Source organism: Anolis carolinensis, chromosome 2, assembly GCF_035594765.1.
Source record: "Anolis carolinensis isolate JA03-04 chromosome 2, rAnoCar3.1.pri, whole genome shotgun sequence".
Lineage (NCBI taxonomy): Eukaryota > Metazoa > Chordata > Lepidosauria > Squamata > Dactyloidae > Anolis > Anolis carolinensis.
The window spans coordinates 27,679,066-27,694,797 of NC_085842.1; the positions used below are offsets into that span (position 1 = coordinate 27,679,066).

The 15,732-nt window shown below is 42.2% G+C and overlaps 2 protein-coding genes across 4 annotated transcripts in view; one reads left to right on the top strand and one right to left on the bottom strand.

Moving 5' to 3' along the window:
- Nucleotides 1-5,705, top strand: part of sapcd1 (suppressor APC domain containing 1) — a 50,003-nt gene extending 44,298 nt beyond the window's left edge. Inside the window, exon 6 of the mRNA XM_008121551.3 lies at nt 583-5,705. Coding sequence (XP_008119758.2) covers nt 583-705 — 123 coding nt within the window. The 3' untranslated portion in view covers nt 706-5,705. The remainder of the gene's footprint in view (nt 1-582) is intronic.
- A 152-nt stretch (nt 5,706-5,857) lies between these two features.
- vwa7 (von Willebrand factor A domain containing 7) overlaps nt 5,858-15,732 on the bottom strand; it is a 56,528-nt gene continuing 46,653 nt past the window's right edge. For all 3 annotated transcript variants that reach the window (XM_008121548.3, XM_062969519.1, XM_062969520.1), the window contains exons 15-17: nt 15,394-15,530; nt 13,904-14,072; nt 5,858-10,286 (exon numbers count right to left, since the gene is read on the bottom strand). In XM_008121548.3, the coding sequence (XP_008119755.2) occupies nt 9,864-10,286; nt 13,904-14,072; nt 15,394-15,530 (729 nt within the window). In that variant the 3' untranslated portion in view covers nt 5,858-9,863. The remainder of the gene's footprint in view (nt 10,287-13,903; nt 14,073-15,393; nt 15,531-15,732) is intronic.

Sequence of the window (15,732 nt, forward strand, 5' to 3'; positions counted from 1 at the left end):
TAAACTTATAGAAGTATTAAAAACATTAATTAAAATACAATGAATACAGTTTGATACAACTTTAATTGCCATGGCTCAAAGCTATGGAATCCTGGGATTTGTAGTTTGGTGAGGCACTCTTTGGAAGAAAAACAAAATACCTTGTGAAGCTACAACTCCCAGGATGTTATTGCATTGAGCCCTGGCAGTTAAAGTTGTGTCAAACAGGAGTCATTCTATAGCAGGCATGGGCAAACTTCGGCCCTCCAAGTGTTTTGGACTTCAACTCCCATAATTCCTAACAGCCGAAGGGTCGAAGTTTGCCCATGCCTGTTCTACAGTATAGATGCTCCCTAGGTTGTCAGCAAGATTTGCTCTCCTTATGTATAAGTAAGGCTATGTGTTTGTGGGATTCCACCTTAGTGGAATACTTAACATCACTAAAGCTGTACTCAGTGTACAGCCCAGTACACACTTCATGTACAGTAAATGATTCAGCACCTACTTTGCTCTCAGCCCAAGAAGTTGTCCTCCACAAGATGAGGGATGATAAGAGAATAATAATGATTTTGTACTAATTCCTGATGTCTGCTTGATAAACAGGAAGTCTCTGAGAAAAGCGACCGCATTGCCCAGCTGGAGCAAGAGAAAGCAGCCCTTTACAAGCAACTGAAGGAGAGCCGGGGCTACCGACTACCAAGCCATAAGGAGTCCACCTTTATCTGACCCATGGGTCACTGATCGTAGACTGTGAACAGGGTGAAATCACCTTCTTTTGTATCCGCATTGCCTGTGACATCACCTCCTTCTCAGAGCCCAAGGCAAAGGACACATTTTTGGGGGGGAAACTTTCTGGCTTGGAAAATTGGAAAATGTCACTGCATTTGCCTCTAGTGGCAATTGCTCCTCTATGCAGTAACCCAGTTCTTCAGTGAAACTGAATACATCACCTGTTAAGAAAGCGTGAATGTAGACTTAATATGTGTCTCTACCCACTGTGTTTGCATAGTTGCAAATTCAGCCTGGGAGATCTTTGGAGATGGTGGTCATGGCTAGTGTGGAAACCTGGGAACAAAGGACCATTGCAAGGCATGGAAATGAGCAGATGGAAAAGATCTGGTTGGCAAAAGAAAGCCATACTACTTTGGAACAACGGAGGGTGGGAATGGTATTGTTTCCTGACTTCCTCAACATGGACCAATATGTTTTTACTTCAGATGCAAGTCTTCAGGTTTTTTCCTTTTTAATTTGGGTTGCTGAGCTAAAATGGATGATTTCTCATTCTGTAACAAGGCGTGATGCAGGATTCCACGATTTCCCCCTTGTGACATCTTCAAATACTATCAGCTCTCCACATTAGTGGGTTTCACTTTTACAGATGTGATTATTTCCAGATTTGATTAAAGTGTTCTCTCTAGGAAACTCAAGATCCCCCAATGTGACTTTTTCCAGAAATTGATCACACGTGGAGACATGGAGTTTCTTAGTGGGAACAGATCTCTAGAAAACTCTAGAGCAGTGGTTCTCAACCTTCCTAAGGCTGCGACTCCTTAATACAGTTGATCATGTTGTGGTGACCCCCAACCATAAAATTATTTTCATTGCTCCTTCGTAACTGTAATTTTGCTACTGTTATGAACCGTAATGTAAATATCTGATATCCAGGATGTATATTCATTCACTGGATCAAATTTCGCACAAATACCCGGTACACCAAATTTGAATACTGGTGGGCTTGGGGATGGATTGATTTTGTCATTTGGGAGTTGTAGTTGCTGGGATTTATAGTCCACCTACAGTCAAAGAGCATTCTGAACTCCACCAATGATGGAATTGAACCAAATTTGGCACACAGCACTCCCATGACCAACAGAAAATACTGGAATGGTTTCTTGGGCATTGACCTTGAGTTTTGGAGTTGTAGTTCACCTTCATCCAGAGAGCACTGTGGACTTAAATAATGATGGATCTGGACCAAATTAAGACCATCAGAAATATGTGTTTTCTGATGGTCTTTGGTGATCCCTCTGACACCCCCTCGAGACCTCCCCAGGCGTCCCGACCCCCAGGTTGAAAACCACTGCTCTAGATCTTCCAGTGCAATTCTCTGATCGGCTTCTGACAGAAAATAGCCATAAAGTTGTGCTGGAGAACATGGCAGTTTTTATAGAGGCATTCTTTGAAGTTACAAAAAAGTATTTTTTAAATTTAGTTTTTCACATCTGTGGAGGTCCTGTGCCCCAATCCTAGTGAATGTGGAGAGTGGACTGTATATTCACCTTCCCTTGTGTATTGTGTTCTATATGTCCTGGTATATCATTTTCTGTTTTCACATCAACACCAACCCCACCGACCTTATTTCAAGCCTTAGGTATGGGAATTCTCTTCTAGGCTGCTACAGTGTGTGACCTTACCTAAAAATGTTGTTTAGCTTTTGTTGCAGTGTGTCTTCAGATAATTTCTGACTTATGGCAACTCAAAGGTGAACCTATAACAAGGTTTCTTCGACAAGATTTGTTCAGTGGAGGCTTGCCTTTGCCTTCCTCTGGGGCTGAGAGTGTATGACTTACCCAAGGCCACTGAAGGAGTTTCCATGGCCAAGCAGGGATTCAAACCTTGTCTTCTAGAGTCCTAGCCCAAACCTCAAACCACTATTCCTTTAGTGTTACTTCATATCTGAAAATCATGTCACTACTTCTTCTGCACATCAAGTCAGTGAGGTAGGGTTTTTTATCGTGTCAGAAGTGACTTGAGAACATACTGCAAGTCTCTTCTGGTGTGAGAGAATTGGCTGTCTACAGAGACGTTGCCCAGGTGATGCCTGCAAGTTGCTTCTGGTGTGAGAGAACTGGCCGTCTACAGAGACGTCGCCCAGGGGACACCTGGATGTGTTACCATCGTGCGCAGAGGCTTCTCTCATGTCCCCGCAAGGTAGAGCTTACAGGTGGAAGCTCACCTCATCTTGTGGATTCGAAACGGCAACCTTCAGGTGAGCAACCCAACCTTCAGGTCAGCAGTCCAGCCAGCACAAGGGCTTAACCCATTGAACCACCACGGCTCAAATTAAGTGAGGTAATTGTTCTCTTACTCAGGAAAACATAACTCACGGAGCAAAAATTTGAAACTTTGTTGTCATGCTCAGTTACTTATGGAAGCTCTGCTTTCCCCATTTTTTGGAGAAAAAAGTATCTAGGACATTATGTCCATTCCAAAGACTCATTAGATTAATGTTGCATGCACACCCATGAACCCTGACAGCGTTCTGCCTCTTCTAATTTGATTTGATGCCATCCTGCTGCTTTGTCCTCTCTTTGATCTTCTCTTTGAAGTGATGGCTTCCGTATTAATCAGGCCGTTCCTGTTGTATTATTTTTGAGGATCCCCAGTCAATGAAAAAGCAATAACCATGACAATGAGAAAATGGAACAGCGCGACTCCTTGCATTTGTGGCTGCAATTTGAAGACCAAAACCTGAAGTCTGTTACCACTCAAAGTAGTACTTTGAGAGCTCCAGCTAAGATGATTAGTAAGCATGTTAGAAAACTGGCTAAGACAAAAATGGTTGGCTCCCTATATGATCAGGGACATTCATGATATTTGCATGTCTGAGGCAAGGAACAAGGCAGTGTTTACTTCTGCTTCATTCACAGAACCTGGGCAAAGAGATTAGTTTAGAGCAGACATGGGCAAACTTTGGCCCTCCAGGTGTTTTGGACTTCAACTCCCACAATTCCTAACAGCCTACCGGCTGTTAGGAATTGTGGGAGTTGAAGTCCAATACACCTGGAGGGCCAAGGTTTGCCCATGCCTGGTTTATAGGATGGAAGGCAGAGGTGTGGCTTGCATAGCACTATCTTCAAAATGATGGTAGTTGGGATCTAGAGGAATAGCTGGCCCATGGTGCCCCTTAGATATCTGCTGTCTGAGCCAGTTGCTTCATAAAATCATAGAAGTGGATGAGACTCCAAGGACCATCTATTCCAATCCTGCCATACAAAAATGCAGAATCCTAACTCAGGAACTACAGGAAAGGAGATTCCACCTGAACATTAGGAAGAACTTCCTAACTGTGAGAGCTGTTCAGCCTCGGAGTGTGGTGGAGGCTCTTTCTGTGGAGGCTTTGAAACAGAGGCTGGATGGCCATCTGTCGGGGGTGCTTTGAATGCGATTTTCCTGCTTCTTGGCAGGGGGTTGGACTGGATGGCCCACGAGGTTTCTTCCAACTCTGATTCTATGAACACACCCAACAAATGACTTCCAGAAAAGGAGACCACCACACTCCCAGACAGCTGCCTATTCTGCTGCCAAACAGCTCTACCTGTCAAAAGGTTGTTCCTAATGTTTCATTGGAATCTCTTTCCCTGATGTTTAAATCCATTGCTTCAACATAAGGAGAAAATATCTTCAATATGACATTCCTTCAAATATTTAAGTATGGCTATCATCCCCCTCTTAACCTCCTCTTCTTCAGGCAAAACATACTCAGTTCTCTATGCTGCTCCTCATAGGGTTTGGCTTTGAGACTTTTTACCATTTCATTTCTCCTCTGGACACCTTCCAGCTTGTCAATATCCTTCTTGAATTGTAGAGCCCAGAACTGGACACAATATTACTCCATGTGACATATGGCCAAAATATAACAGCGTGGTACTTTACTTCCCTCTTCTAGACACTATGCTCCTATTGATGCAGTCTAGAACTGGGTTGCTGTGAGTTTTCCAGGCTGTATGTCCATGTTCTAGAAGCATCCTGATGTTTCACCCACATCTATGGCATGCATCCTCAGAGGTTGTTGGAAACTAGGCAAGTGGGGTTTATCTATCTATGAAAGGTCCAGGGTAGGAGAAAGAACTCTTGTCTGTTGGAGGCACGTGTGAATGCTGCAATTAATCACCTTAATTAGCATTGAAAAGCCTTGCAGCTTCAAGGCCTGGTTGATTCCTACATGGGGGAATCCTTTGTTGGATGGTGTTAGCTGGCCCTGATTGTTTCATGTCTGGAATTCCCATCCTCAGAGTGTTTTCAGAGAATTGCATTGGCTTTTCTAGCTGCTGTATCACCCTGCTGACTCGTGTCTAGCTTATGGACTCCTAGATCGCTTTCATACATACTGTGTCACTATGCTTCATTAGCATGGCCTTATGAGATATGAGATTGCAGGGCATCTTTCAATCCCTGTGCCCCTATGGAACACATCACCTAAATGTATATGCACACTTACTTAGGACATTTACACTTTTCCACCCCATTTTAATTTTGTCTTGCAATGGTTTCCAAACTTAGACCCTCCAGGACATCCCTACTCCGAAGTTTAGCTAATAATCAGGAAATCTGGAGTTGTAGTCCAAAACATCTGGAGGACCAGGTTTGAGAAGTACTGCTACATTGCATTGCCTTGTTAGAACATTTGGTAGGGTCTCATAAGAGGAGACCATGGCCTTGATTTATTGATCCCAAATCCCAAAACACTGGCTTCCACCTCACTTATTCAACACTGGTTCATAAGCCTCTAGCTCCCCCTGCTGGCACCAAGGATATGACACATAACTATGTGTCAAACAGCCATAAAGTTAGCTTTACTATGTTCCTTGCTTCAGTTGTGCCCATCTCCTCTAACTCTCCTCTTTAATAATTTTGTATTTATTATCACAATTTTGTATTTATTGATGTTATTATATAGAAAAGGACTGAAACCATTGTGTGATTAAAGAGCAATTGTATCTGAATGTGCTAGATTTTTTAACAGATTAACCAGGTTCCCAAAGTTTTCTCCTCCCTAAATGGAGAGAAAGGTGGCAGAAAGTCCCATACGCAGTATACCCAACATCATGATTCACAGGTGATGGAGTTAATGACAAGGAGATCAGACATTCTGCACTGGATTTCAGTTGAATTTATTGACAACACACTAAAAAAATGAAAAGGCATCTTTATCCATCAGACATCGATACATCATATATCCATATAAACAGAAATTTGGTCAATCTCATAGGGCAAAAAATGAAACATCTAAAAATAAAAAAATAGTTTGCATCAAAATAGAGGCATCTAGATTAGTAGTCAAAATATACAGATTCCAATTTAGCTAAAGGGGATTCTAGGGAAGAGAAGGCACCCAGCTTAAGGCCAAACTGAATGGAACAAGGGGATCTATGAATAGGTGTCCAACACTGGGACTTGGGATCCATGAATGGGTCTCCAAAATTGGGATATGAGTCCTATGGATAGGACTCCAGCATAGAGACGTAGGACCAAAAATATATTTCCAACGTTGGGTCATGAGACCTATGAATAGGACTCCAACACTGGGGCATGGGATCCACAAATAAGTCTCCAGTAATGGGGTATGGGGGTTCATGAATAGACATCCTAATATCTTCCACTTTTACTTCAAAGCAAATGTGAAGGAGTTGCTGTGTGAACTTTGCTCTTCCTAACATCATCTAATCAACTAATAGCACTTCCAGTTGTTATTGGGGAGAGGGTATTTGAAATAATTTTGTGGGAACCCAAAGGAAGGAAGAAGTCAACACTCTGCCTTTCAAAATCTATTTCCCTGATTGAATTAACCATAAGCATGAGTCGTTTTCCACTAATTGCGAGGGTTGTCTGGATGCTCAAACACTTGGTGCAAACCAAATTGTGTAAGACACACAGACCAGGAACTTGTGGTCGCTATAATAAAGATACAACATGAAATCTAATCACAATTTGCAGAAATGAAGGTGGGGGGTAATTACTTCATTTTGGCGAGAATTTACCAAATTTGGCAAATTCTGCATGCAACAGAAGTAAGTCACTTTTTTTAAAAAAAAAATCATTTATGCAACAGTGACATTGACCAATCCATTCATTCTGGACCAAGACTTTGGATGTTTACCTCTTAATAGCCTGAGTTTGAATCCCTATATATAGGTTGTTGGTGGCGAAGTGTGTTAAAGCACTGAGCTGCTGAACTTGCGGACCAAAAGGTCCTAGGTTCAAATCCCGGGAGCGGAATGAGCACCCGCTGTTAGCCCCAGCTCCTGCCAACCTAGCAGTTCGAAAACATGCAAATGTGAGTAGATCAATAGGTACCACTCCGGCGGGAAGGTAACGGCGCTCCATGCAGTCATGCCACATGACCTTGGAGGTGTCTACGGACAACGCCCACTCTTCAGCTTAGAAATGGAGTTGAGCACCAACCCGCAGAGTCAGACATGACTGGACTTAACGTCAGGGGAAACCTTTACCTTTACCTTATATAGGTTGTTGAATTAAGGTTGGCACCAGTCTTTTCTCCTGATAGGTCCCTCATCTTTAACAACTACATGGCCGGAACATAGAACAACACCCTCTCCATGACGAAAATAATTGTGTCATTGAGTTTGGCTAGTGCAGATGAAGGAGAATTTCACTTCAAGTTGTTTATGAAGAGCTTGCCTATCTTCATAATGGGGCTGAAAAAAGTTAAGTTTTTAAAAATATAACTATGAGAGGAAGCAAAACGAATTTCATCACCATGGCATTCATTTTTCATGTGTAGCATGGCTATGAAATGGCTAATTCTAATGGGAAGATATTAAGTAGTGGGCTTAACCAAAGCTGGGGCCTTTTTAGTAGTAAACGCACAGATAATTCCTTATATACATCACTAATTCCTTGCTCCCAATGATGGGGCAGAAGATTCCTCCAACAACATTTTTACTACAAAACAGAGCAAAACAGATCAAAAACATTCCTCCTACAATCCACACCAAACATTGGTGTTAGAAGAAGAAATTTCAAGGTGAATCAAAACAGGTTGTGGAGAGAAAGGGAGAAGCTGTATGAGATAGGGAAGCCAAGAGAAATCTTTGAGAAAGAGGAAGGACTTTTCTCCCCATGAGTCCATTCCTGATTGAGCAAACACCTATAAATTTAAACAGGTATTTTCAGGAAACAGCAGTATCCATCTGGAGAAAAGTGTGCAAAATATCATCAGCCAAGAGAAAACATGTTGATGTTATTCACCAAGACTTGAAATATGTTTTAAAAAAACTGCAGCCTTTGTAACACGAATTACAAAATCCTAACTATGTCACAGACAATTAGCCCAATGGTATTTAATACCACTACACCCCAGTTCTTCTTCAGTAGAACTCTAAATGGTCCCCATAGGAATAGGCATTGATGGGAAAGTTATTGTATTTTGTAGATGTTGTTAAGGCTGAGACATTTGCAGTCATAAAAACACAGGGATGGATGTTTAGGCATGTTGAGACCGAGACTGAATTTCAAGCAGGTAATTGAGAAGCACAACTTTCTCTCTTGATAAGAGTTTCCTCCGAACATAGTGTAAATATATTGACCTGTACAATTCTTTCTTTTTTCAAAGGACATTCATAAGAATGGCTATAGGTTGGACTCAATAGGGATTGTAAGATGGCTCAGAACTGGAAGAAAAGGAAGAAACAGTTACATGGGGAAATGGCCTTCTGTGAAGAGTGAGAGTTTGGAACAAAAACTTTAGTGGTTTTGAGGTCTCTTGGTTCACACTGCAGAATCACAGCACTTTGATACCACTTACCATGGACATTCTAAGGCAGTGGTTCTCAACCTGTGGGTCTGCAGGCATTTCGTCCTACAACTCCCAGAAATCCCAGCTAATTTACCAGTTGATAGGATTTCTGGGAGTTGAAAGCCAAAACACCCGGGGACCCAGAGGTTGAGAACCACTGTTCTAAGGAATCCTAGGATTTGTAGTTTGGTGAGGGATCTTTCTAAGGAACCATTCCACTATTAGGACTCTGACAGGTAATTCTAATTACCCCAAGAAGCTACTAATCCTAGGATACCATAGGCTGGAACCATAGCAATTGAATTGGTATCAAACTGCTGTCATTGTGTAATGTGGATACACCACATATAATGTTTTTACCTATAAAGGGGTCCGTGTAGCAACAGAAAACACTAAAGCCCAGTGGCCTTCAGAGATAATCCAGGGCTCCCTCTGAATAGCCATCTTTCCTATTAAAAAGAGACTCTTTCTTCTTTGAAAATAAAATGTGTGCAGGCTGCATTCTGTGCTGTTGCTCATTAAGCAGAAGTGCAATTAAGTTCACTTCATTCACCCTGCATATTAATCCTCTGCCCTTTGGCACTTTGGCAAACAATACGATTACCAGTATGCTTATGGCAGGAATGGAAATGAACTTCAGGTGGCAAGGTCAAAAAGCAATGCATATGCAAAGATATGCAGGAGCAGAACAGGAGCAGACATGTTAGGGTGCAAAGATCAATGGAGCAGAAGGCCGTTTTGGAAAGGTACAAGCACAGATACAGAGTAGTTGCAGAAGATGTGGTTGGCAACATAGTCGTATCCCCAAGGCTAACAAAGCCATTCAGAGCACAGAATTCGTAGCAGCAAGGCTGTGGCTTCAGGCGCCACGCTGGCCTCGATTGTGCTCTCTCTTGAGAACAGCCATACCTCTGTGATAGTGCACATGTCTTCCATGCAGGAATCCAGCTTCAATCCTGCCACCTCCAGCTTAAAGACTTCAAGCAATCTGTTTCTAAAGGACAGCAGATTCAGAAGTCTGATGAATCAACAATACTAATCTAGCAAGTCAAATCTTCTGCTTCAACAGAAGACAGCTTTACAAACTCATATGAACATGAGCAGAGGTGCCTGGTCAAGACTGGATGTAAGAGAGCTTTGATCAGATATGAGGATGGGAGGAACCCTAGCATCCTGCACATTGACCAGCTGTGGATCTCAGATCAATACATCTAAGCAAGCCATGAGTGTGCCCTTCTACTTGGCATCCTTCAGCGATTTCAATGACCAAGGATCTCCTAGCAGAGAGTGTCCTCCACCTGTAGAGCTCTTCTCGTTGTCATTTGATAGATGTTATCCTAAAGGCTTACAGTCCTAGACATTCAATTGCCAAAAAGACTGTCAGCAATGTCCACCACAACAAGGCTTTAGGAGGAGGTGGAGCTAGCCCTGCCTTTACCACAATTTCGGGAGACTTGGGCGCTGCTTTGCCAGGGAGAGCAGAAGGTGGAGCTGCCACTTGGCACTGATACTTCTCCCCAAGCAGGTTGGTAACCAGGAGCTTGGCTTCCTGTGAGCAGCAGTCTGAGGTGTAAGTGATCAACTCCGCTGAGCCATCTGCTTGGTGAGGCACAACAGCACCTCCTTCCGATCGCACTGAGCGAATGCCAGCTTCATCCTTGACCCGCAAGACAACTGTCCAATGCATGCTGTGACAGAGGGACTGTGATGGTCCACAGGAAGTCTCTGTGGAAGCGATTTCGCAGACTGGGGAAACGAGGATTTGTACCTGCAGGTGGAGAGTAACAAGAATATGCGAGAACATCTCTAAATGTAATAATAAAATAATATATTTTATTTATATTTCCCAAGAGGACTCAGAGCAGTTCACAGGTATATATATGACAAAAATTCAATGCCGTTATACAATTGACAAAGACAGACAGTACATAAACAGAGGCAAGGCTTCCCTCTTTTCATCTCCAATATCCAGCTATGCTTGACTGTTGTTACATTTTCCCATGCCAAGGAGCCTGTCATCCATGGACGCTGTACCTAGTTGGATTTTTGACAGCATGTTTTTCAGGGTGCTTTTTACCTCACCGCCAAAGCGGGACCTATTTATCTACTTACACTGTTGTTTTCGAACTTCTAGGTGAGCAGAAGCTAGGCTTGACGGCGGGAGCTCACCCAAACCCAGGTTTGAACTGCTAACCTTCTAGTTGGCAGGATCTTCTATGGTTGGCAGTTTAACCACTGTGGTAGCCCGCCCCATGCCTTTAGAATAAGAGTATTGATTTCTCTCAATACTGTGCCCTGAAATAATATATTTGTAACTATAGAATCAAGGCATTGGAAGAGACCACAAGGACTGACCAATCTGACTTCCTGCAGGAATACACAATCAAAACAGAATCAAAACACTCCCAATAGATGGCCATGTTGTCTCTGTTTAAAAAACACCAGGGAAGAAGACTTCTTCTCACTACAAGGCATATATTTTACAGTCAGGATGTTTTTTTCTAATCTTTAAGTGGAATTTCTCTTCCTTTAGACAGAATCCATGACTCCATGTTATAGTCTCTGGAAGAAGAAACAACCTTGCTCTCTCCTCAATATCATATCCATTCAAATATTTAAACATGACTATTGCGTCCTCTCTTAAGTTTCTGTTTGTTTGTTCCCAAGTTTATTATTTCATCTGAAAATCTATGTCCTCTTGTAAAAGACCATGTGTATCCAGAATAGGTCTCCACGGTCACTTACGGACCCACTGCCAAGACTCTACCTCTGGAAGACAATCATACTTGGCCACAAGTGATTGCCTATGATGATGATACTTCAGTGCATTTAACATTACTAACAGTAAATGCAAAGGTAGAATTAGTTTACTATTTTCTACCTAGAGCCCCCGTGACGCAGCGGGTTAAACCGCTGACCGAAAGGTCGGCAGTTCAAATCCGGGGAGCAGAGTGAGCTCCCACTGTTAGCCCCAGCTTCTGCAAACCTAGCAGTTCAAAAACTGCAAATGTGAGTAGATCAATAGGTACCACTCCGGTGAGAAGGTAACAGTGCTCCATGCAGTCATGCCAGCCACATAACCTGGGAGGTGCCTATGGACAATGCCGTCTCTTCGGCTTAGAAATTGAGAGGAGCACCAACTCCCAGAGTCAGACACAACTAGACTTTACCTTACTTACCTAGAGCAGAGCTATGGGACTTACAAATCCTTCAGCTATTAATGGGCCACTATTATCATGGTGATCTTTGACATAAGACCAGCTGGGAACCCACTTATAGGAATGGACATCCAACAACAAAGCAGCAAAGATTCCCTAGTTTTGACCAAGAGCTGTATGTAGAATGAATAATTTTTCACTTAAGTAGTTGGAAACATAACATTGTACCCAGTTTTGCTGATTTCTACATCTAAGAAGTACAAAATGAGCAGAGACCATATTCGGTACATGATACCAAAGAGTACTCATCTCAACACACCCTGACCACCTACATTCATCCATTGGTATTGAATTCATTGTTTCAATGAGAGAAAAGTAATGACTCAGAAGTTCTTTTCTCCGAAATTAGTTTTTCAGTAATATTTGAATGCAACACACAAAAATAACCCAGGGACTGGCTCACTGTGTAGGATACAAGGAGGTGACATGCCACAATCAGACTACAGACTTGTCAGGAAACATTTGTGGTTACAAGTAACAAACAGTTCATACTTTGTTCTTGTTTCCAATAATGAAAAATACAGTATAATCCCTGTACCCACAGAATTGTGCTGGAGGACCTAGCAAGTTTCTAAAGAGGGCATTTCTTTAAGAATGTTCTAGGTCCTCCGGTGTAACTCTATAGTAATTTCAAGCAGAAGTCATTCATTTCACTAGGGCTCATGATTATACATGGCTTTCTGTTTTCACAATAAGTTCAGGAATGTATCACCCACAAATCCTGGGCTCATACTGTCTGTGGGTATAAATTAACAACTGTTAATTGTAACCATGACGACTGTTGCAGAGTAAGCACAACTTCTAAGTTACTTTTACAATTGAGATACGGAGGAGGAATGATTCACATGTCAGTTAAGACCACACCCTGTACTGGGGTTTTCAGATTTTCGTTTTTGAAAAGTAATAAAACGTATGAATTATAGTTAATCTACAAAACAGAACAAAGACTTCATTTTAAACTTCAACTCCAGCAACCAACTAATTTGGAATGGGGGTTAGAACCATAACTAATTATTTTGTCAGAGGGATTCTCCAAATTCTGAGAGATAAGACAGAGATTTCATTTGATCCCCCACCACCAGACACACACCTTGCTAGGAACAGCATGAACGGATCTACTCCAACATTATGCATGTTAAGTTTAAAGCACTGATTGACGTATGAAAGTCAAGGTCAGGTATGAAGATGGATGCTAATTTAGCTGGCTTTAAGTAAAATAAAATAAGAATGAGGGCACTCACAGAGGCATGGCCTATCCATGAATATAGATTATAACAACTGGGTTGCTGTGAGTTTTCTGGGTTATATGGCCATGTTCCAGAAGCATTCTCTCCTGACGTTTCACCCCCATCTATAGCAGGCCTCCTCAGAAGTTGTGAGGTCTGTTGGAAACTAGGCAAGGGAGGTTTATATATCTGTGGAATGTCCAGGGTGGGAGAAAGAACTCTTGTCTGTTTGAGGCAAGTGTGAATGTTGCAATTGGCCACTTTGGTTAGCATTGAATGGCCTTGCAGCTTCAAAGCCTGGTTGCTTCCTGCCTGGTGGAATCCTTTGTTGGGAAGTGTTAGCTGGCCCTGATTGTTTCTTGGCTGGAATTCCCCTGTCTTCTAACAACTTTGTCTTCTGATGATTTGTGTCCTTCTGAAACTAGGACACAGATCCAAACTACAGAAAATGAGATTCCACGCAAACATGATGAAGAATTTCTTGACAGTAAGAGCCATTCAACAGTGGATTACACTTCCTAGGAGCAGCATGGAGTGTCTTCTGGAGGCCATTAAACAGGTTGGATAACCATCCATTGTGAGTGCTGTGACTGTGTCCTCCTGCATATCGGGGAGTTGGACTAAATGGCCCTGGTGATCTCTTTCAACGAAAATGGAATCCCCATATCAGACAAGCAGTTGGCAACAGCTATCAAAATGTTGTTCAGATGATAAGACTTGTAGCAGAAGCTGGAACCAAAGTACTGGATCTGCTTCTAGCCATAACATTTCTGTTCTCAAGAAGTTAACAGAGCAAGCACATGGAAGAAGAATGAATGGTCAGAAGAACATGGCCCCAAACACCTCAAACTGCCAGCAATCCCAATGCCCCAAACATGCCAGTTGGCACCCTGCAACATTTGTCACTTTCACCTTTGCTGGTTCCTGACCCCTAGACTCACCGGAGGTGGAGGCATCACAAGCAGGTAGATATGGGCAAAGCTCGGCTCCCCAGCTGGGTGCAGGAGGTCAGCCTGCAGGGTTACAGTGATCACGGAGCCAGGAGCAGTAGCATTGGGGACATGCAGGGAGATCTGCCCTGTTCCAGTTTGGTTGATGCCCAATTGTAGCCTGCAGAGAAGAGGAGAATGTTAACAGTGACAGTATTGACACTGATCGAATTCATTTTCAGGGTTGGGTGGCAAGGGCCACCTGAAACATCCACAAAGAAACCAAGCTTTCATTTGTTAAAAAAAATGCAGTCATCTCTCCAGAACAGTGGGATCCCCCCCTTCCAATCAAAATATATGGGGGAAATGCTATTTATTTATTCTTGCTTGACAGAAGCTGCAACCTCTCTGGGAATCTCGAGGCTCTCCAGTATCAACTCTCATAAAAAGCCAACCACAGAATTACACTGGATGACCTAGATACTCCTAGAAATTAGTTTTCTCTGAGAATCTCTAGAGGTTCCTAGAGAAAACATTTTCTGAAATCTGCAAAGCCAAATTTTGCAGATGTGGACACCTGAGCATAGTGATATATTTCACCTTCAAAGGTACACTATATAGATTAGCATTATCTATACTAGTCTTCTACAACCTGATCCCCTCCAGGTCTACTTTAAGTCCCATTATCCTTCACAATTAGTTACATTAATTGGCTGATAGAAGCTGCAGTCTAAAATATACAAAATTGGTTTAAATTCACTGGCGTTTAAGATCTATGATTTTGCCACGTGCTGAATCCCTTGACATCCAAAAACGTTACTGTCATAAACACAGATATTTGGGGCTGCACCATAATACTTTTTACATTAACCTACTTCTGGTTCTCAATTCTGTTTTGACAGCTTAGAGGTCTAGAAAACATGTTTTCAACAGAAAGTAAGTTCCCCAGAAGACTGTGACTCCATCTACACTGACATATAATGCAGTTTCAGAATGCAGTTCAATTGCATTGAACTGGATTATATGAGTCTACACTGCCAAATAACGCAGTTAAACTGCATTCTGTAACTGCATTATATGTTAGTATAGATGAAGCCTATGTTTCAGGCTTGATTGCAGCGCATATGTAAAATGTGCAGTAATCTTTTGTTGACTCACTTTTTCAGTGGCTTCCTTCTTCTCCAGTCTTACTCCCTTATCCAGTACTTATTTCAATTGCTAAACATTGACTTGAAAATGCAAAAGTTGTTTGCACTCAATTAATTGAGAAGAGAAAAGAGCAGAAGAAGACTTTTTCCCCTTCCCAGGATACTCAGGCAAAAGCAAACTGCTTCAGCTTCTCCTTGCTTGTCTGCCTTTCTTCATTAATAACATTTGGCAATTTGGCCACACTCTGATGTTGCATGGCTAATACATTCTGGTTTTCGTTTGTGAAATGTTGAAAGGTATACTAGAGTATACCAAAATCCTTTAAAAAAGGAGAGGGGATATTCTAGAATTACCTGGACCTGGAGATGTTGACAGGAAACTGGGGGACACTGTTCACTTTCAGATGATACTTCTTATATGAGCCAGGATTTGTCACTTTCCAAGTGATGGAGACAGGCCTCCCTGGGAACACAGGAGTGTCTCTGCTCAGCTGGAACAAACCGTAAGATAGATTGCAATACTTTGGCAGGAGCCAGAGTGGGAAAAGTGAGAGGCATGAAGGGCTGTTTCAACAACTTATTTTCAAGGATTCAAGATAAGTAAGCACAATAGCATAAATAGGGATGCTGAGAGTAATATATTAATACTACAAGAAGTGTGTATAGTTGGTTTCAACCATGAAGTCATCAGAA